This window comes from Myxine glutinosa, chromosome 7 (genome assembly GCF_964187855.1).
Source record: "Myxine glutinosa chromosome 7, kmMyxGlut1.1, whole genome shotgun sequence".
Lineage (NCBI taxonomy): Eukaryota > Metazoa > Chordata > Myxini > Myxiniformes > Myxinidae > Myxine > Myxine glutinosa.
In genome coordinates, this window is record NC_136267.1 from 97,712,072 (window position 1) to 97,735,377 (window position 23,306).

A 23,306-nucleotide genomic window follows, 5' to 3' on the forward strand; every position below is an offset into this window, starting at 1 on the left:
GTGTTATTTGAGGAGGGGGAAGAGTGAGGCAGAAGGTTGAGGGAGATGAAGGTGAAAGTTGGAAGGGGGAAGAAGCGGGGAGGACGCTTTGAGGAGGAGGGGTGAGAGGGGAGTCTAGGAGGGGAGGAGTGAGGCAGAGTCTCGGAGGGGAGGGGTGTGGGGGGAGTTTAGGAGGGAAGGGGCAAGGGGGGAGATCTGAAAGGGATGGGTGATGGGGAAGATTTGGAGGGGAGGGGCAAGGGGGAATGCTGAGCAACCTCGCTATCCGACCAAGCTGAGCAACCTCGCAAGAAGGACCTTGCCATCCTTACTGTGAAGCATTGTGGTGGCAGTATCATGCTATGGGCTTGTTTTTCAGTGGCAGGGACTGGGAGACTTGTAAGGATAGAGGGAACAATGAATGGAGCCAAATACAAGCAAATCCTTGAGGATAACCTGCTTCAGAGTGCAAAAGACCTTAGACTCGAGTGCAAAAGAGATTTGAAGATTGCTGTTCACTGATGCTGCCCATCCACCATGACAGAGCTTGAGCAAATCTGCAAGGAAGAATGGGAGAAATTCCCCAAATCCAGCTGAGACTGGCATATCCAAGAAGACTTGAAGCTGTAATTTCTGCTAAAGGTACTTCTACAAAGTATTGACTCAGGGGGTTGAATACTTATGGAAATTAGATATATCTGTATTTAATTTTAAATATATTTGTAAACTTTTCTTTTAAAAAACCAAAAAACTCCATTTTGCCGTTATGTGGTATTATGTGTAGATCAGTGAAATCTCAACTTAATCCATTTTTAATTCAGGCTGTAACAAAATGTGAATAAAGGCAAGGGGTGTAGATCAACGATGGACAAATAAGCAATGGTTCACGTCCTGACATTCATTACATTCAGTAATAATTCGTTTATTTGGCTGACAGGATGGGTTCGAACCCTGAACCAGCTATAAACAGTCATGCTGGTATTTCAGAGGCATGGTGGTTCATCGATGTGTGTGCCATCCCTTGCATGGACGTTAAACGGGCGTGCCGCATGCCAGCATTCGTTGGTGGACGTTAAAGATTTTATGGTGTTCTTCGCAAAGAGTCGGCGAGCTATCGCCTGGACCCTAAAAAATGACAAATTCCTTCCCTAACCAGCAGAGGGCATTGCATCACCGTCACAGCCACACACAGTCAATGATGCGCAGCAACATTTGAACGTGGCTTTTCAGCAGAAATAATTTGCTATGTCAAAAAGTTTTCCTTGATTTTGGAATTAGAAAGCAATGATTGTACAAATCTTCAAAAACCACGCATAAATAAATTTATTATGTTAAGTAACAAGTGTGAAGCAAGGCGGACTTGCCAATAATGACTACAATTTAGCCCATCACCGGATGGAAATAATGATACAGAAGTGACCCGCTTTATACTACATTCATCTGCACTATGTATTCGGGAGACGTTAAAATGTTCAAATCATTCCATTTTGTACCGTGATGCAAAACTCCATTTGTACCTGTATGTAAACTAGAATTCCTGTTGAGGCACCATGGGTGGGGGTCGGGGGGGGCGGCGGGGTGGAGGGCACTGCATCACTACATATTGAATACACGATTGTCATCATTTTATGAATGGTGAAGGAATGTCTTGCAGCATACGTCATCAGCACACCTCGTTTTAAGCGTCCATTGGGAAGGCGGTCTATGCAATCGGAGGCCCTGGAAAATCAAGGTCTCGGTGCAAGGCCATCGAATTTTGCTCTTCCTCCCAAGCGATTGCTCATTGGCTGTGGCTCAAAGGCTGCTGAACAGGACGAAGTAAATATATCCTCAGTTGTAGTTGTCTTCTGTTTTCCTTCATATTTTAGAGAGCACGCCAGCAATGACATGGTCTCCAATGGTGTGTCCCCAGAAAATAATTCAGCTGTTACCTGCTGGGTTCAAAAACATGACCTTTAGCACCCGCAGACACCCCTCCTCCACTACAAATCCACAGGCACCATGGGTGGCGAGGCAGGGCCTCAAGTAACAATAGGGAGTGGAACACTTGCAAAGGCCCATGATTGGAACATGCTGAATCCTCATCTTCCTCGACCCATGGAAATGTCAGCAGACCGATATGCAGCAAAGAAGGATGATGATAAGCACCAGCAGTCGTAACAGTGACCAGGACTTTCTGAGACCCCAAGCAGAGGAATGCAACATGATGGTGGCAAACCCTGCATCGGAAGCGTTATGTGGAACTGAGATGTTGCAGATATTTCCCTCACAGCAGGCTGTGCACTCCTGTAGGGTGTCAGAGACATCAGATGAAACCCACAAGTATCCATTCACTTGGAATCCCACTGGCAAAGCCGGTTTACCGTTATGCATGGATAAGTCATTAGTTAAGACAAGCAACATAGTAGACGGTATTAATAGGAATACGAGAAGATGAGCTGGTTTCTTAATATATAATCACATTATATGATATTAGTGAGGTACCCATGCTATGCACGGGTGGGAGGCCTGAAGCAAACAGACAATGCAGAAACGGCGAATGCTAAAGCATGAAACCAATAAATTCCACATTCCTGTAGCACCTTCAGTCGCACGTCAGACATGGACAGCAAGTTCGTGAAGGACTTCCATGAAAAACGTACCCGTTTGCAAACAAACAGGTACATGTGTTCCATACCCAGTCAATGGCGAATCTGCATATGGCGATCCGCGAATGTCACGTTTAGAAAATAGAAACCATCACGGCATTCCGTCATTCACATGAACTCGATATCTCTTTTTTCATTCCAAACAGCATAACTCCAATCACAAATTAAACAACAATATAAAAAATAAACTTTTAACAACATCCGTAACATAAACAAATATTTAAATCCTGATGTGAAGTTCCGTACGGTTGGGTGAATACAATTACGAATTCAAAATCGTAATTGTATTCACTCAATTCCAATCATCAATTGATACTTTAACAAAACGATTAACACGTTTAACGTTTAAACATAACGATTGAATGATGGTTGTATTGGGATATTATCAAACCCATGCATTGCCGTCATCTGTCCACTTCCGGATTCGCTGCAGGTTCGTAATTCTCATCAAAATCTAAACAGTATTTGTAGAATTTCAATAAAAGCCACATCACTGTTCATATCGGTAAATATTATTCCATAGTGTTTGGAAAAATTGGAGAAACAATATAGCCAAGTTGTTTGAAACTTGGGGGCGGGGGGGGGGGGGGGGGGTCCTAGGATTACCCACCCAAAATATCGTTATGATCGGTTGAGCCGTTTTTGCGGTACCTTCGAACAGACAGACAGATGGACATTTGGTGAATTATAGTAAGATTATATGAAATTCCAAAATTATCATGTTAGGTGTACCGGAAGTAATGTCATTTTTTAAAGCTGTGTATTCCTGTGAAAAACGACTTTACTTTCCGGTACACCTAATATTTCTTAACAGCAAATCCATATCACGGCATATTGCTTTACAGCAAAAAAAAAAATTTTTGTGAGCGAATGAAGGAGTGGTCTGTTGCCTGTTGTTGCCCTGGTCTGATTTCTTCCGATTGAAAAAAAAAGACATTTCTCGTAGGTTTGGATCAATTTGAATCAACCTTTGCTGAAATTCTTTGATGCAAAACAAAACATGATTAGTCGTAAGTGGATGTGACCGCTTCAACACGCACAGGCATCACGTGAGCCGCAACAGGGTGAGGTGCATCACGTGATATGGATCAGGTGAGCTTCACTCAGTGTGCTGCACACGTTTGTCTTTGCATTAATTCAGTTCATTGTGAATTAGACGCTTTAATATGACGGAGGATATCGGGAGACAGAAAATTCACGTGTACGCTTGTATTCTGTATCTGAAATTCGGCAGAAGTTCAAAGACAACTTGTCAAAGAATGTGGCGCCGACGCAATTGACAGAAGAACCATCGGCAGAATAAACAAGCAGTTTCATGAAACCGGCAGCATTCTTCCAAAACAGTCACCAGGTAGGCCTCGTACTGTTTGAACTGAGGAAAGCAGAGCGGTCATTCAACAACAACTCGACAGTAACACACCATTATCAACTTGTCGTTTATCAAACATCACCAACATAAGCCGATCATCGATTCGAAGAATACTAAAAGACCTTAATGCAAAACCATACACACCCAGATTAATTCACCAACTATCTGAGGATGATTTTGACAGGCGCATTGAGGTATGTGAGACATTGCTTGGGTTCATGGGTATGAACAATGATTTGCAGAACAAGATCTTGTGGTCAGATGAATCCAAGTTTACTTTATCTGGTTCTGTGAATCATCATAACAGCGTGATATGGGCAGTAGACAACCCATGATTTACTGTTGAGCACAACGTCCAGTATCAAGCTAGTGTGTCCGTCTGGGCAGGCATTTCTTCTGGAGGCATTGTTGGACCAATATTTTTCGAAGAAAATGTGAATGCTGAAAATTTGGTCCCACAGTTGACAGTGCATGTCAGAGCAGAAACCCTACCATGAAGTCCCAGGAAATGTCCGTAGAACTTCGAGATAGAATTGTGAGGAAGCATAGATCTGGGGGAGGATATTAAACAATTTCTCGAGAGTTGAAGGTTCCCAAGAACACAGTGAGCTCCATCATTAGGAAATGGAAATAATATGGAACTACCCAGACTCTTCCTAGAGCTGGCCATCTGACCAAACTGAGTAACCGGGTAAGAAAGACCATGTTCAGGGAGGTGACCAATAACACTGACCACCCTGATAGAACTACCAAGTTCCTTCACTGATATGGGAGAACCTGCCGGAAGGACAACCATTTCTGCAGAACTTCACAAATCTAGGCTTTATGGGATAGTGGCCAGATCAAAGCCACTCCTGAGAAAAAGGCACATGACAGCACACCTGGGGTTTGCAAAAAGATACGTGAAAGACTGACAAGCGAGGCAAAAGATTCTGTGGTCTGATGAGACAAAAATGGAACTCTTTGGCCTGAATGCAAAGCGCTACATCTGGCAGCAAACCTGGCACAGCGCATCACCCATCCAACACCATCCCTACCATGAAGCATGGTGGTGGCAGCATCATGTTATGGGGATGTGCTTCAGTGGCAGGGACTGGGAGACTTGTAAGGATAGAGTGAACAATGAATGGAGCCAATTACAGGCAAATCCTCGAGGAGAACCTGCATCAGAGTGCAAATGACCATAGACTGCGGTGAAGTTTATGTTCGAAGAGGCTAATTATCCCAAGCATACAGTCAAAGCAACACTGGAATGGCTCCAGAGAAAGAACGTGAAAGTCCTTGAGTGGCCTAGCCAAAGCCCAAACTTGAATCCCATTGAGAATCTGTGGAAAGACTTGAAGATTGCTGTTCACCGACGCTCCCTATTCAACTTGACAGAGCTTGAGAAATCTCCAAGGAATAATGGGAGAAACTCCCCAAATTCAGATGTGCAAAGCTGATACAGACATATCCAAGACTCGAAACTGCCAAAGCTGTAATCTGTAATCACTGCCAAAGACGCTTCTATGAAGCATTGATTCAGGGCATTGAATACTTGCGTAAATTAGATATTTTTGCATTTCATTTTCAATAAATTTGTAAAAAAAAAAAAAATTAAAATGTTTTAACTTTGTCATTATGGGGTATTTTGTGCGGATCAGTGACAAAAAATGTAAATGTAATCCATTTTAAATTCAGGCTGTAACAACAAAATGTGAAAAGTCAAGGGGTGTGAATAGTTTCTGTAGGTACCAGGTATGGCAACAGCAATATACGGTAGAACGAGGAGGAAGTGAGGGTAAGATCCATGCTAACTTACTGTTCGTACTTACTCGTGCCCCATTTTGGTCCAACTGGCAACAACCCACAGATTGGCAGACAGAGGACGACACACAGCGCTTGGTGACGGATAAGCTCTCTCCATCCTTGTCCATGCGATGATTCGTGAAGCAATAACTGGTTTCTGCAATGCCCAGAGACCAAAACGATCGAAATATTGAGTCCATAATAGTTTACTCGACACCAAAACCAAGGTTTGGGAACATAAAAAAAAAAAAAATCTGAACTCTACGAAACACATTTGGATAAATGCGCTACCTTGTTAATTAACTTTCGTTAGTTACACAAAATGGCCACAGTTACGCAGGTTACAACACTAAAGGCCTATTGGGTTTTAGTGTTGTAACGTGTTACTTGTGAAGGATATTCGCAATAAATTTCAACCATGCATGGCTTCCATTCTGTGCTCTTAAAAGAGAAATGTTGATGAAAGGCTGCATGAGCTCATTCATGATTGGCACAGTTTTCTGGTTTTACCCCCAGCATTCATTGATATTTTCATCATCTATTTAATATGTACGCAAGAGCGGTGGGGTTAAAAATAACAGCAAATTTGTGAACGTAATAAATAAATCCCACGTTGTATTTGGCATCATGTGGTGTAGTTGAGTAATGTCAAACGCCATGTGAAAATGCAATAAACGGACTGTTCAGTTCATATACTAGTCTTCTTCTTTAATCTACTATAAATGGATGAGTTTTGTGTGTGTGTTTGTGTGTCGTGTGTTTGTGTTTGTGTGTGAGGCATACTTTTGTGTTTATTAATTACATACTTCTATTAATGAATTACGTATTACATACTATTGAAATGTACCTTTTAACTCTTTAAACTGCTGAGACCCCTTCGACCTTTGAAGACCCTTTAAGGCCCTTAAGATCATTTAAGGCCCCCAATATCCTTAAGACCCTGAAAGACCCAGAGGACCAAAAAGTCCCCGAGGACCCAACCCAAAAGACACAAAAGTTCCCGAGGATCCAAAAGACCCAAAAGACCTAAAAGTTCCTGAGGACACAAAAGACCGAAAAGTCCCTGAGGACCCAAAAGTTCCCGAGGATCCAAAAGACCCAGAAGACCTAAAAGTTCCTGAGGACACAAAAGACCGAAAAGTCCCTGAGGACCCAAAAGACCCAGATGACCCTAATGACCTAAATACCAGAAGATGCAAAAGTCCCTGGCAACCCAAAAGACTCTGAGGATCCAAAAGACATAGAGGACCCATAAGACCCAAAAGTCCCTGAGCACTCAAAAGACACCAAGGACCCAAAATACACCAGAGTCCGGCAGGCAGGTATGCTACAAGGCGGTGAAGACCAATGAAAATTTGGTCCAATGGACCAACAGGCCTCCTAGTATCCCAGGTTATACACACTGGCTTGTGGGAAACGGTTCCAGCCCAGGTCTTTTTAGAACCGAGTCGCCAGGCCTGATGTTCGACTGAGATGTTATTTGTTGAGGACGCCAATAATAACTTGCCTACTCTTCGCAAAATCTGCTGAGATCTTTAGCGGTCACCAACGACCAGTACAGGCAGACGGGACATCCAACTGGACGGCACTCACATTGATGGCTCACTCTGCCTGTTTAACACCAGGATGGCAGGTTTAACTGGGTTGACATTGGAACCCAGGCTAAATAGCTCAGGGGCGAATGGACTACGCACACCTCAATAGGCTATCCTGTCAATCCTTACAACACCTACCAGGAATGCAAATGACAATTGGAGGTAAAAACCCGACAACATGATGCCACACATTAATTTTCCAGTTTTGTTTTCCTCGAATCATATTCTTTGTTACACAAATGCAATCAAAAAACATAGGGGCAATACCCCTGGCACTCACCTGGTAGAATAAACAGTATACTGCACTGACTAAAGGTATTTTAAACCAATTCAATGGTTGCTAGAAGACAGGACAGCATGTAGAATCATACGAACATAATCATAAGACTTTAAACAAACAAACATACAAACACCTATTTTGGGGGCAACCTCCCTTCCACCCAACCCCATATACCTCCTAAGACCCCAATTTTTCTAATGCCTTGAACAAACATATGTACATCACGGGTGATTAATGTTGTGGTGAAGTTTCATCGAAATTGCGTGTGTCGTTTCTGAGAAGAAAGCAAATGCCTATTTTGGGGAGTCAAACCTGGCCCCACTTTGACCCCCTGTAGACTCCCCTAGACTTTGATTTTCTTAGTGCCGTGAACAAACTTTAGTCACAACACAACAAATATAATGTGTGCCAAATTTGGTCACAATCCCATCAGCGGTTTCAGAGAAGAAGTTTCAAGTGTTTACGGACGGACTGACGACGCGCCATCGCATAAGCTCCCATGAACTTCGTTCCAGGTGAGCAAACTAGAACCATGGGCAATCAACACGAATCATTGGGCACTAAGCTTGAAAACTGTGCAACGGTGCTTTTAAGTTCCACGGGGAAATTTAACAATAAAAAGTTAACAAATACCCTCTAAATCAGGAGTCATAGCTGGCAACATCCGATATCCCTTGCAGGTTCCCTAAAAAATACGAGAAAGATAAAGAAAGTAGTAAATTATGTTCTGGGCAACGCAAAAAGAGTTCATTACCTCGTCCACCGAATGTGTTTTCTTAGTGATTTTGATTTTCTTAGTGGAGGCAAAAAGTCTGTTTGTATTAGTCTGTCTGTTTGTAAGCACACACGATATTTCCAAAAGTTGTGGACGGATTATGACAAAATTTTGTGGATGAGTTGGTTAGGTGACAAGAACAAGCCGATTCGATTTTGGTTCAGGTCCGAATCCAGATCCGGCGTATCAGTGGGATACAAAACGTAAACTGTTCACCAGGTGGAGGTTTGCTCTCTACCGAGTGTCGTTCTAGTTAAATTGTTTGTTTGTTTTTTAAATGTGTTTTTGTTCAATTGTGTCATTTTTGTTAAATTGTGTCGTTTTTGTTAAATTTTGTCGTTTTTGTTAAATTTTGTCGTTTTTGTTAAATTGTGTCGTTCTAGTTAAATTGTGTCGTTCTAGTTAAATTGTGTCGTTCTAGTTAAATTGTGTCGTTCTAGTTAAATTGTGTCGTTTTTGTTCAATTGTGTTGTTTTTGTTAAATTGTGTTTTTGTTAAATTGTGTTGTTTTTGTTAAATTGTGTCGTTTTTGTTAAATTGTGTCGTTTTTGTTAAATTGTGTCGTTTTTGTTAAATTGTGTCGTTTTTGTTAAATTGTGTCGTTTTTGTTAAATTGTGTCGTTTTTGTTAAATTGTGTCGTTTTTGTTAAATTGTGTCGTTTTTGTTAAATTGTGTCGTTTTTGTTAAATTGTGTTGTTTTTGTTGTTTTCGTTAAATTGTGTTCTTCTAGTTAAATTGTTGTTTTTGTTAAATTGCGTTGCTTTTGTTAAATTGCGTCGTTTTTGTTAAATTGTGTCGTTTTTGTTAAATTGTGTCGTTCTAGTTAAATTGTGTAGTTTTTGTTAAATTGTGTTGTTCTAGTTAAATTGTGTCGTTTTTGTTCAATTGTGTTTTTGTTAAATTGTGTTGTTTTTGTTAAATTGTGTTGTTTTTGTTAAATTGCGTTGTTTTTGTTAAATTGTGTTGTTTTTGTTCAATTGTGTCGTTCTAGATAAATTGGTCATTTTTCTGAAATTGTGTTATTTTTGTTAAATTGTGTTGTTTTTGTTAAATTGTGTTATTTTTGTTAAATTGTGTTGTTTTTGTTAAATTGTGTTATTTTTGTTAAATTGTGTTGTTTTTGTTAAATTGTGTCGTTCTAGTTAAATTGTGTTGTTTTTGTTAAATTGTGTTGTTTTTGTTAAATTGTGTTGTTTTTGTTAAGCTTTGCCCAAATAAACTTCCCTGAGCATTTCCACCTGTAAACGTTATATGTTCTTCCACCCACCATTGCAGGACATCCACTACAATAACAGCAACTTTTTTTTTTATGAATGAGGTGTTTGAGAGAGACCATGTGAGGAGAGTGGAAAGTTTTTAAGCTTACATAAGCATTCTCTGGTGCTGGGATAAAAAGGCCACTGCACACGAACCAGCTCACAGCAGGTTCAACTCCGTTACCAGCTGCGTCCAAGCAATTTGTTTCTTGCAGAAGCTGTAGGTTAAAGTACGTTCAAAGATCTTGCCCCCCTCGTGCCCCCCCTCCCCTCCTCCACTGGTGGGATCAATTTCTGTGCCGAATGTCCAAGGATTTTGTGCTGATCCTTAAGAAATCCCACTTCAAATCCAAAAGCAATAAGGTGGACTGCTGGTGCTGGCTTTGTCCATGGTAAGTGGAATTTCCGCAGTGTTTCATGGGCCTCAAATCAAAACAAAGTCAAAGGGTCAGGGTTCGTAAGTTCAAACAAAATCTTTCCAAATGCGATCGCTTTTGTGGGTTGCTTTCGTTTTGATCATATTAGAATTGTGCAAAATGTCTGAGAGGCGGTGCAGAAGTCACGTGCTTACTTTCAAGCTGTCTAGTGTGCATTGTATTCCCGACCAGACTATAAACTATGGGACTGGTGTTCTACAGGTAGGGCATTGCATCACAGGATGTGCCTGTTTGAGGTGTGCTTCGGATGGACGTTAAGCAGGATGTCCCGTCTGCTAGTTTTGGCTGATGGATGTTAAAGATCACATGGTGCCTTCGTGAAGGGTATGTGACAATCAACTCCGGCACCCTGACCAAGTTACAAATTACTGCCTAAATCTCCTTTAGTCGAATGGTAGGCCTGGCCAGCTGGTTCGTGAAAGACTTGCAGCAAAAAAAAACAAAACACTGGCTGACCCCACAAGGTGTGAATAGATTGCTGTACTACTACTACTAGTAGTAGTAGTAGTAGTAGTAATAGTAATAGTACACGTAATAGTAATAGTAACAGTAGTAGTAGTAGTTCTAGTAGTAGTAGTAGTATTAGTAGTAATAGTAATAGTAGTAGTAGTAGTTCTAGTAGTAGTAGTTCTAGTAGTAGTAGTAGTAATAGTAGTAGTTTTAATAATAGTAATAGTAATAGTAGTAGTAGTTCTAGTTCTAGTAGTAGTAGTTCTAGTAGTAGTAGTAGTAGTTCTAGTAGTAGTAGTAGTAGTAGTAATAGTAGTAGTTGTAGTAGTAATAGTAATAGTAGTAGTAATAGTAGTAGTAGTAGTAGTAGTAATAGTAGTAGTAATAGTAGTAGTTGTAGTAGTAATAGTAATAGTAGTAGTAGTAATAGTAGTAGTAGTAATAGTAGTAATAGTAGTAGTAATAGTAGTAGTTGTAGTAGTAATAGTAGTAGTAGTAATAGTAGTAGTAGTAGTAGTTCTAGTAGTAGTTGTAGTAGTAATAGTAATAGTAGTAGTAGTAATAGTAGTAGTAATAGTAGTACTAGTTCTAGTAGTAGTAGTAGTACTAGTAGTAGTAGTACTTTTGTTAGAATGAATGGCTTTAGAGACTTGCGCTCAGGGCGCAGCTCAGACAGACATAACGTTTTTCTGTTTAATGTCGCTCGACTTCCGCATCTCTCTCTGCAAGTCCATGTTTTGAACTGCAGTGGATAAGATGGAGCATTTTAAAGAGAAAGCATTACCGAGACAGATAAGGAGGGAGAAAGGCTGAAACAAAATGAAGTATGTACAAAAACAATAATCAGACAAGTCAATGGGTACCTTATGGGGAAATACTGCGCAGTGCTTCATTTGTGGTCCAAATTCTTTAAGCCTCCCAATAGTTTGGGAATATTGCGCAACTTTAAACCTCCCAATAGTTTGGGAATATTGCGCAACTTTAAACCTCCCAATAGTTTGGGAATATTGCGCAACTTTAAACCTCCCAATAGTTTGGGAATATTGCGCAACTTTAAACCTCCCAATAGTTTGGGAATATTGCGCAACTTTAAATTCTGAAGTGATTCGTGAACGTCATAACGTCTCGGGGCCAAAACGATATTGCGCCACATCGCTTTCAATCTTTGCCTTTCTGGTTTTGTACATTGCAAGTTTTGCAGACGCCAAAAGAAAGTTAACACGGAGATCTGCAACTCGACCTTACACCGCTTTCTTGCTGCATTCAAAGTGAGGCTCCCAGGTGAAGTGCAAGGTGTCATCGAGGAACATCTACAAAGCCCGAGTGGACAACTATGTGAGTGATTTCCTGTCTCCGACTCAATGGGCGATCTGCACCGGGGGATCGTGCGTCACCATGATAGTCATACCATGGAGGTCCGGCAGGGGTCAGCACGCCCATAAAAGGTTGGGAACAACTGATCTCACACATGCAGAGTGTCACCAAACGAGCGTTATAACCACTTTGATGTTGTAACTTCGGAGAGCCCAACGTTTAATTGCAAAATGCATCAAAGTTTCCGTGTCATAATAGGGGAAATTATTTTAACAACAAAAAACCTTTTATAGTTTGTTGCTGCAACGAATCATGTGGGCCAATTATTTGCGCCTTGGCATGCAGGGGTTTCAAAGGTGATTGTGGAACATGATGCCTGAAGTACAAAGAAGGTGCAAAACAAGAATCATTGAAGCAAAGGAGGGAAGCAGGCACGGATATAATATACTAGCTGAACCACACGTCGCCTCCTCACCTCTCGGGCAGAAAACATCCGCAGACCAGCGGTTACATTCGTAATTGTCTTTGACGTCTTCACAGGTGAAGCACTTGAAGCCACCTGGCCAAGGTGTGGCTGCGGGGTGCAGTACGACGTGTCAGTAACACACTGGGCTGTAATCGCAGCAGCAGTCAGCACTCTCACTAACCCGTCCGGATTGATATTTTGTCTCTCAGGGCTTGAATATCTCACTGTCCATCAAGACCATGATCACCGATGGGGATCAAAATGGCTATTTTACATGACAATTGCACAGCATCAACTTCCTTAGACCGTTAGTGCATTTCACAGGAGTACAAGCAATCATTTCATATTCCACTGTATTTTACAAAAGGGCTTTCATGATTTATATAGAAAGAAGAAGAAGAACCACCGTTCGAGGCCATTTCCCCCCGCAGAGCAGGGGTTGGCCTTTTTTGGGCACCGTGGTCCCCTTTTTGAAGCAATGTTTTATGGCCGGATGCCCTTCCTGCCGCCAACCCTGTTTTGGTCGCCCCTTGTGACACACAGGGAATTGACCAGTGAACTGGTGCTCAATTTGCCGACCTCGGAGGGATGGTTCAGGCTGAGTCAACCCCCCTGGTGTTAATTCAACGATAACCCAGGATTCAAACCCAGGATCCTAGGATCCCAATCCAGCACCCTAACCGCTAAGCCAACACTAGGCTATGGCTATATAAACAGAACAAAATTAGCACCAACAAAGCCAACTGAAGATTAAAAAATGTCCTGGAAGTTATTTACATTCTTCTTCAATTTAGAAACAGCAAAATAACTTGCAGATGATGTTCACAATATGGCGGCATTCGGCAAACTCCAATGGCTGCACCTTGACATTGCAAAGTGGTGCCAAGTTGAAGACCTGTCCATGATGTTAACAAAGGAGAAAACCAACCTGGTGTCACTCAGGATTTATATCAAAGTGTTAGAGGGCATTGTGAATCGACTTTTCGTCTCACCAATGCTTCGCGAATGGGAAAAGCACACGTTTCACTTTGTCATTTGTACATGTTAATGCCCGTCTGTCTTCCAGAACGCTCACAACGTTTCACCTGAGCTCACAGTGACCCATTCCAACCTCCAACAAAGGTAACGCATTAAAGATTCTCTCACGTGGTTTCACCCAAAAAAGCCAATCTTGCTCACACGTCATCGAGAACGGTGTTTAGAAACTTCAGTAAAACAAGAATTCTCAGGAAAACAATATCAGGAAAAAACATTATCAGCCCTTACATCGGCCCCAGCAGGAGGTGGACAAACCAAAGTTATGGGATTCAGTCTCGAAACCACACATTTTGCTAATGTTGAAATGGCATCGCCTGCGCAACCACGTGACTCTGGGTGTGCGGACCCCTCCCGAACCTCTTTTTTTGCTTAGAGTAGGCGAGTTCTCTCCAACACCCTGAACAAATGAGTCTTTTCTGCTTTAACCATGGCAAAATCGCACAAAGTTGACTTCCCCATAATTCCCCTTTGTTCTCCTTTGTTTTTTTTTATTGGTCCCCAAGTTCTCCTTCCCCTCCCTACAACTCCTCCCAACCCTATTAACGCTTTGCCTCCCCAAAATATACAGGTAGCGGACAAAAAAGAACCGAAACACCAATATAAAGTCACTTAATTTGGCGTTGGGCCACCATGTGCGGCCAATATGCGCTGTAGCATAGAGTCCACCAGTGTCTGGGATTTGGCTGGAGGGATGCAGGACCATTCTTCCATGAGAAAGTCAATCAACTCACTCACCTGTTTGATGGAAGTGGAAAATACTATCTCAGCCACCATTCCAGAATATTCCATAAATCCTCAGGTTCAGACCTGGTGATTGATAAAGCCATGACACACATCAGCGTCATCCTCATCAAACCATTGGGTGACCACACGTGCTTTGTGGATAAGGGAATTTGGGAATCTCCTCTTGCAGCCAAGATTATAGGCAACCAGGCCTGTGCAGCATTTTTATACAGACCCTAAGCATGCTGGGATGGTATTTGCTTAACTAACATATGGGCCACACTTGTGTGGAAGCCGTTGCTTAGTGTCCCTCATTTACCCAGGTGTTTCCATTTTTTCGTCCACTACCTGTATATTTCTCTTTATGCAATTTTTCCCGAAAGGAAATTTTTCCAAAAAAAGATTTTAAAATGTGTTGTTCAGCAACACCGACATAAACACTAAATTAACTTTCGCAGAACCATTTTGTTTCTCTCCAAACATCTTTAACTCTGTTTCGAATACGTTGGTACATAAAATTGATACAAAATCAAACATACATTTCCACTTTGGATGCGAGCTGGAAAAGGAAGAAGACCGCAATGACCGTGACAGCAATTTGGATGGCATCGCCATCCATGGTTCAGGAGGCCACCGGGTTCGAGTCCATTGCTTGACTCCAGTCACAGGATGGTAAATCAGTCTGCCACCATTTGTGCAAATTTGCTCATAAATATTGACATGTGGAGAAGAGTGAGCACGGAACAGATGCAAGACTAATCAAACAGCAGGAGTGGATTTTATGGAGAATGGGGAGGGGCAGGGAAGAGGAGAGTGTCGGAGACATGAAGAAACCACAAACATACAGGGAAATGTCCACCGATCACATGGGCTTGGGAAACAACAACCTTTATGCAGTGATCTCGTGCTCGGGGAGAATCTTGCACACACATCACATGTCGGATAAGTATGTTGGAGAAAGGGGATATCAAAGTATACCCATCCTTCAATTTACCGAATATATACTTTCGCAATCCAATTGCGAAATTGGTCCGCTCCCAATTTTTTTTTCCATAAAGCAAAATTCCGTACATCAAACCCGATTTTCCCATTCACTTCCATTACATAATTGCAGATGCGTTCCCACAGAAAATATTGTTACATCAGAGGCCTCAATAACAAGGTTACTCCGAGGCCGAGGTCTTATAAATAAATGCCAGTGGATCCCGAAATGGTGTTTAAGATGTTACTGTGTTCCAGAATTACTAGGATTCCCCAAGGTTCACCCAACGTAGTCGAAACTGACAGTGTTCACAGGAGAAGGCAGGAAAATGGGAAAACCATATCTTTACAATTAAAATGGTTTATTAAAGGTATACGTGTGGGGAGAGATGAGATAATAAGAAATAAATCATCGGAACAGCTGAGGTGCTCAAAGGACAATGAGTATGGAGGCGCACACACACTTATGTACAATGAAAGGAAATAATAATACAATACATCTTCTGGGTAGTCCCACCCCATGGGGCAGTCCAAGTAAAAAGGCTTATGCCCCCACCCCAAGGCTCTGCAGCCGACCTTGCCGCCATAGCCTGCGGTGCATCGGCCAAACAATCCCTCCTGATTCCTCTTAAAGCGCAATGTGATTTACATTTGTGCCTTTGTGCCTGGAGTCCTCACTTGGCCTCACTTGAAAATAGGAGGTTTTACACAACCAACTTACTCGACACTGTTTTAAAGTTAACACTCACTGCCTCCTTGGTACATGTTTAACAAGAAGACTTGCTCTCACATTTTCCCTGTTACAAGCTACGTGGTCACATGGTCCATGCTATTCTTATCATAGTCTAGCTATGGATCCACCCCCTTCCACATAACAATATTTTGGCCCCAAGACGGAATAAAAACACTAAGGAATGCAGCAAACCTTTTTTTAAGGACACATTTAATAGAAATTCAATAATGCTATGATAAAGTATTTAAATATATAAACGCCCTGTGTCTGTCACGCAGATTTATCTTTTTTATTTCTATTTATTTATTTTTTTTAAATTTATTTTATTTTTATTATTTATTTATTTTATATTTTATTTTATTTTATATTTTATTTTTATTTTATTTTATTATAATTATTTTATTTTATTTATTTTATTTATTTATTTCAGGATTTATCTGTCACGCAGAAAGTGACCTCACATTCTGATGTCGCGTTTGTCACTGAAAAGGAGGGACACGCAATATCAGTGTTCGTGCCATTCACCATATTTTGTTTCCACTTAGGAAAGGTGAATTTATGCCATCCAAAATTGTAACTACACACATCTGAATTTGGGTCGATTGCATGACCATTCCGGTTGTTTTCACAACTATAACACGAGAGGTGAGACGCTCGTAATTTTTATTTGCAGTAAAGATATTTACGGGTGAGTAATTTTACTTGGTCATTCAAATTTACGTCATCACTGATAATAAATATATTTCTAAAATAATCATACATTTATTTATGAAACAAAAGTAAATCCATAAGCCTGTGAGTTATATTCTTTACAAGTGTGATGGTGGTGATGTGGGGGGACATAACTACTCGCTCTTGGCCACGTCATTTTTGATTGGCCCCGTCATCTTTGCCGGGCTTTACATGAGTTATTAATAAGGCTCAAAATCCGGTCTGATTGTAGCAAGACCTTCTGCTTTCAGGATTTGGCGAAGTTTTTCACCCGCTTCAAGCAGCCTTAATAAGTGCGGAAAAACCAGCACAGGAATGAAAAGCATGCAAATGACCTGGAGAAATATGAAATGCATGCTGGGACAAACAACATACATTGTTTTCGTGCCCCCCCGCCCACTCCCTCCAAAATTTACAATTTATGGATTCAAAATTCCATAAAAGCACATTTAACGTGATGTATATGAAATAGGTTCCATAATTTATATTGTTACGGTTTTTAGAACCTTCACATGTAAATTTAGTAGTAAATTCCCTTATATATGACCCCTGTGTACATGTCCCCTTAATTGGCTGTTAATTAAAGATTGCACCTTAGTTAGTCCATGTACAAACACGTAGGACACTTTAGGATCTCTCTCTAGTTATATCATTATTATGTGTCCCAGGTAAAGCTGTGTTTCCAATAGTTGACTCTACGTTGCAATCAATCAAATAAGATAGGTCCCCTTTCAGATCCCCAATCGTCTCTGCCAAGTGCCAGTGACAGTTGGGCTGTTTCGTTGGCATTACATCGCCCCAGACTCCATTACGCACGAGGTCATCTCGGAGAGAAGGGGGGAGGAGCCGCCAGAGCACGGGCGTGGCACCACTTCGTCATCAAAGGTGGAGTCAGAGAGCCCTTGACGACCAACCAGGGCTCGGTGGGCATGGCTTGATAGGGCGTGGCAAGAAACATCTGGGGAGTTCGAGAGGGTTCCAAGGGCGTGGATATAAAACCCTTGGCATGAGGCCCCCACCAGAGACGCCGGAGGAGGTTCAAGAGAGGTGGATGAGCGAGGAGCACTGAAAGACGCATGGGCAAGGAGCACTGGAGAGAGATGCGAGTAGAGACGCGCTGACGACCGGGGTTTTGCTGAACCAAGAGCGAGTGCGTGCACGCGGGCTACCAACGGCGTGCCGCGATTCCCGAACCTCCCTGCCCACCAGTCCTGTGGACCGTCTGCCCTTCTCATCCCTCCAGCCATTCCTGCCTGCAATTCCCTATTCGTGTGAGTCTGTCTGTATTGTCCCTGGGTATAAGTAAGCCTGTTTAAGAATTGCTCTGTGTATCTGCTTCTTCCTCTTCACTGAAAATTACTTGCGTTCCCTTCTTCTTTGGTTTTGGTTTTTGTGTAAATAGTTAATAAATCCCTGTTCCTTCTTATTCTTTGGTTTTTTTCTCGTCCGATCGCTTTAGTGATTTCCCGATTGAGTACCTGTGGCGCGATTTCGGCAGAACCGCTTATAATCAGGTTTAGTCTTTTGTTAATGGCCCGCGTCGCAGCTCGCTTCGCTCGGCGCAATCCACCTATTACGCTGCGGCTCGGGCGGGAGTATTTCCTCGCGTACCGGAAGGCGCTGGTACTGAGGTCATAGGAAGGATTGGCCTAATACCCTATTCAGCGGTGACCGGGCGTGACGTCATACTCCCAGGACCGGTCGGACGGCCAGCTTAACAGGACAAGGGGGTTAACCCCCCCCCCCCCCCCCCACCTTGCTAACGGCAGTGCCGTCCCCCGGATCCATAACAATATGTTACGTTACTGTGAAATCCCTTATATAGAGTCGTCGTATAACGAGATATGTATTCTGCACTTTTACATCAATTACGAGAAGAGCAGGTAAAGGACAAATGAGCAGAGTATCAGGAAAATTGAACCTGCCCTCCCAGCATCTGGAGCAATGTGTATGGGAGGGGATGCCAAGCAGACCAATTGGCAAATGTGTACGGCACCCATGTCACAAGCCGGAAAACCTGAGGAATCTTAAATGTAGAAAGACGTGATTCTGCCAGTTAAGTCTGTCTTGTATTCAGATTCCATTTCCAACATTGATTAACTTGAGTTGAGCTTCACAAAAAAAAACAAAATAAAAAATATCCAAGGGTGCACGCAGGTCCTCCCTTATTGGCCTGCAAATGGCTATGAAATACCACCACCATTCAAATGCATTCAATAACCGTACCCGGAAAGGTGAATACATCAATGTGTGCGGCGCCCCTCGGATGGACGTTAAACAGGGTGTCCCGTCTGACGGCATTAGGTGATGGAAGTTAAAGATCCCACGGTGTCCTTCACCAATAGTAGGTGAGCTATCGCCAGCATCCTGGCCAAATTGCAAATGTTTGCTCTACACTACAAGGGGCACTGTATCAGCGGCACAATCTCACCCCGGAAAGAAGTAATGCTAACCCTGCACGTGCTGCATACAGACGATGACATGCTAAATGTACTGGGTACTTAAATGCACTGGGAAATAGTGTCCTGAGAAATAGTGTACTGGCAAATGTACTGGGAAAAAGTGTCCTGAGAAATAGTGTACTGGTAAATGTACTGGGAAATAGTGTACTCGTAAATGCACTGGGAAATAGTGTCCTGAGAAATAGTGTACTGGCAAATGTACTGGGAAATAGTGTACTCGTAAATGCACTGGGAAATAGTGTCCTGAGAAATAGTGTACTGGCAAATGTACTGGGAAATAGTGTACTCGTAAATGCACTGGGAAATAGTGTCCTGAGAAATAGTGTACTGGCAAATGTACTGGGAAATAGTGTACTCGTAAATGTACTGGGAAATAGTGTACTCGTAAATGTACTGGGAAATAGTGTACTGGTAAATGTACTGGGAAATAGTGTACTGGTAAATGTACTGAGAAATAGTGTACTGGTTAATGTACTGGGAAATAGTGTACTGGTAAATGTACTGGGAAATAGTGTACTGGTAAATGTACTGGGAAATAGTGTACTGGTAAATGTACTGGGAAATAGTGTACTGGTAAATGTACTGGGAAATAGTGTACTGGTAAATGTACTGGGAAATAGTGTACTGGTAAATGTACTGGGAAATAGTGTACTGGTAAATGTATTGGGAAATAGTGTACTGGTAAATGTACTGGGAAATAGTGTACTGGTTAATGTACTGGGAAATAGTGTGCTGGTTAATGTACTGGGAAATAGTGTACTGGTAAATGTACTGGGAAATAGTGTACTGGTTAATGTACTGGGAAATAGTGTACTGGTAAATGTACTGGGAAATAGTGTGCTGGTAAATGTACTGGGAAATAGTGTACTGGTAAATGTACTGGGAAATAGTGTACTGGTAAATGTACTGGGAAATAGTGTACTGGTAAATGTACTGGGAAATAGTGTACTGGTTAATGTACTGGGAAATAGTGTACTGGTAAATGTACTGGGAAATAGTGTACTGGTTAATGTACTGGGAAATAGTGTACTGGTAAATGTACTGGGAAATAATGTGCTGGTAAATGTACTGGGAAATAGTGTGCTGGTAAATGTACTGGGAAATAGTGTGCTGGTAAATGTACTGGGAAATAGTGTACTGGTTAATGTATTGGGAAGTAGTGTACTGGTAAATGTACTGGGAAATAGTGTACTCATAAATGTACTGGGAAATAGTGTACTGGTAAATGTACTGGGAAATAGTGTGCTGGTAAATGTACTGGGAAATAGTGTATTGGTAAATGTACTGGGAAATAGTGTACTAGTAAATGTAGTGGGAAATAGTGTACTGGTAAATGTAGTGGGAAATAGTGTACTGGTAAATGTACTGGGAAATAGTGTACTGGTAAATGTACTGGGAAATAGTGTACTCGTAAATGTACTGGGAAATAGTGTACTGGTAAATGTACTGGGAAATAGTGTACTAGTAAATGTACTGGGAAATAGTGTACTGGTAAATGTACTGGGAAATAGTGTACTGGTAAATGTACTGGGAAATAGTGTACTGGTAAATGTACTGGGAAATAGTGTACTCGTAAATGTACTGGGAAATAGTGTACTGGTAAATGTACTGGGAAATAGTGTACTGGTTAATGTACTGTGAAATAGTGTACTGGTAAATGTACTGGGAAATAGTGTGCTGGTAAATGTACTGGGAAATAGTGTACTGGTAAATGTACTGGGAAATAGTGTACTGGTTAATGTACTGGGAAATAGTATACTGGTAAATGTACTGGCAAGAGGAATTAACCTTGATTAATTACTGGTTTACACCCTGGGACCAGTTCCATTGCCCCTGTCACACCCAACTTGTGGACTGATGAAGACAGACAGGTCTAAATGCATGCATTATCTGGGGGATTAGACCCCAATCACCAGTTACTACACATGTTCCCCTGGTGCTACATGGATATTAGATGCAATGGTTGTCTTGCAGATTATTCTGTCTATCAAAATTCCATCTACTTTTGGGCAACTCACAGATCTGTACCTGAAAACTGTTGCTGATGTTGGATGATGATGCCAAAGGTGGATCCCAAGTCATTCAAATATAGTTTGAGGATTGATCAGAAGGTGCCAGTTCGAGGGAGAAATTTCTGACCTGCGGCCAGAACAAGCACAATCTTGTGGAGTTTTTCTTTCTTTCGTGGCTCAAGAATGGAGAAGAACTACAAGACACGACGACAATTCTCGGGTGCCACTCGTTGGGGTAGCAGTGCCACTCGTTGAAGTTCTTTGATTTGCTGACAACAGTCGACCCTGTGCCAGAGTTGTTCAGTTCTCACGAAGAGGCAGACACATGTTTGGTTTTGCAAAGTTCATATGCTGCAAAAACTGTGGATAAAATTGTCATTGAAGTCCCAGACATTGATGTATTAATTCTAGTCGTCGCCAAGTATAAGGAAGTTACCGGTAGCACTGAAATGTGCTTCGGAAAAGGTACTGGCTGTGTGAGGAGAACTCTGGACATTGCTGCCATCCGTGACCATCTTGACTCTTCTCTGGCTGAAGCACTTATTGGGCTGTAATAACGTCAATGCACGTTATGGGAAGGGCAAGGTGAAGGCCATTAAATTGATGCTATCCCAACTCAGATTAATTGACTCTTTTATACCATTGGCACATGGTTCCATGTGCCATCGGAAGAGAGAGAGACAAAGGAGCAGAATCCTTCAATGTGCTCTGTATGGCCACGTGCCAAAATATGTCAACTCAAGAAGGACTGCCCTCTTCAAAACTGGGAAAAAGATGGAAGTTACACGGCACCTAATTTCAGATTCATTGAAGAAACATCTCCTTTGTGCCAACTACCAGGTGGGAATTCATCGCCAATGTTTGGAGCAGTTCCCTGAAGTCCCAAGGCCTGATAGACATGGATGGATCATAGTTGATGGAAACATTATGATAAAGTGGATGGAACGTGGGGATTTTCCTTCGATACCTGAAGCAGTTCTTAAATTTGTTCACTGCAATTGTAAAAAAAGTCAAAAGAGGTGCTGCACCTGCGACTATAACAATTTGAAATGCACTGGCTTGTGCTACTGTGCAGACTTTGAGAACAGAGCAACGGGTTCTTAACATGGCTCAATGTCATTCAGATGAAGATCAGTGATGGTGATGATGACAGTTATGTTGACTTAGAGGACTTGTAATTTGACATGACAGTAGAGAAGGGTAAAAACATGTATGTGTATTACATTTTGCCTTAAGGATGATGTCTAACATTGCTGTTGACTGCACCATCTGAATGGAGTTACTGCTTTTCATTGATATCTGAAGGAAATGGTGAACATTGAATTGTGTTTCTTATTTTGTGGTTTTATCATGAAAACTGCTCTTCTGGACATTGATCTATTATAGGTAAGATTTTAGTTAACTATGATAAGAAAACACACCTTGGTTGGCCAAATAAAGTTGGTTGCTATGGGTAAACACGTGCTTCGCAACGATTTCATATGGTTCCTATTTAAAGTCATATTCTTTCCTTAACTGGCAGATTTGGTGATTGGAACAGCTAAATTATAGTTCTAGATGTTACTCTCCATGGTATAAAAACCACCGTTTGGAGGCCATTTTTACTCTTACTCTCCATGGTATAATCAAGCTAAAAAGTCAGTACCAAGTGGTCACGACAAAAATCGAAAATTAGCCATTTTTGGACCCACGTCTTTTGACTTATTTCATGGATTCCATGTTTCATTATGTCCAGCCTTGTATTTTGGATGAGAGCAATACAATCCATTTGATCGAAATTTGGTATACACCACGTTGACGGTGTGCTCCGTTGTAAAATCTTTTATTTCTTTCCCATTTCGTAGGATACTTTTCTTGAAGGATTTGGGATTGGTACAATGGTACATCCTAGTTAGTTTCTTGTGAATTCTGCGTAGTTTGTTTGGGTTTCGACAGTGCTTTACATTAAATATCGATTTGTTTCGGCCCACAAACAATGCACATAGAGTCAGGCGTAGAGTTGCTTCATGTCGCCTTGTACAATGTCGCCTTGATTAGGTCAAAAGCCCCTTGCCTGCCTCACGCTCGACGAATCTCATCGAGGACATACCTTTTCGTGTTTTCTAATTTGGCTGGTTGCCTGTTTTAGTCGACGGCCGAGAAGTAGAGGCAAAATCAGTGATCAAGTTGTCCATTGATCGCAATCTCCCTTGGACATCCATCATTTGAAAATTTCGTACTTGAGCTTAAGTAAAAGGTTCTTAACAAAATCCAAATAGTTTTTGCACAACTCGTACAAGAAGTTAACA

The 23,306-nt window shown here is 41.7% G+C and overlaps 1 protein-coding gene across 5 annotated transcripts in view; it reads right to left on the reverse strand.

Annotated features, from left to right (window-relative positions):
* Positions 1-775: 775 nt before the first annotated feature.
* LYPD6 (LY6/PLAUR domain containing 6) overlaps positions 776-23,306 on the reverse strand; it is an 88,535-nt gene continuing 66,004 nt past the window's right edge. For 2 of the 5 annotated variants that reach the window (XM_078782034.1, XM_068122786.2), the window contains exons 3-6: positions 14,659-14,801; positions 12,368-12,466; positions 5,811-5,941; positions 776-2,265 (exon numbers count right to left, since the gene is read on the reverse strand). In XM_078782034.1, coding sequence (XP_078638160.1) covers positions 2,086-2,265; positions 5,811-5,941; positions 12,368-12,466; positions 14,659-14,734 — 486 coding nt within the window. In that variant the 5' untranslated portion in view covers positions 14,735-14,801 and the 3' untranslated portion in view covers positions 776-2,085. Of the gene's footprint in view, positions 2,266-5,797; positions 5,942-12,367; positions 12,467-14,658; positions 14,802-23,306 lie in introns of all 5 variants that reach the window. The other 3 variants (XM_068122785.2, XM_068122784.2, XM_068122787.2) reach the window with 2 other exon arrangements.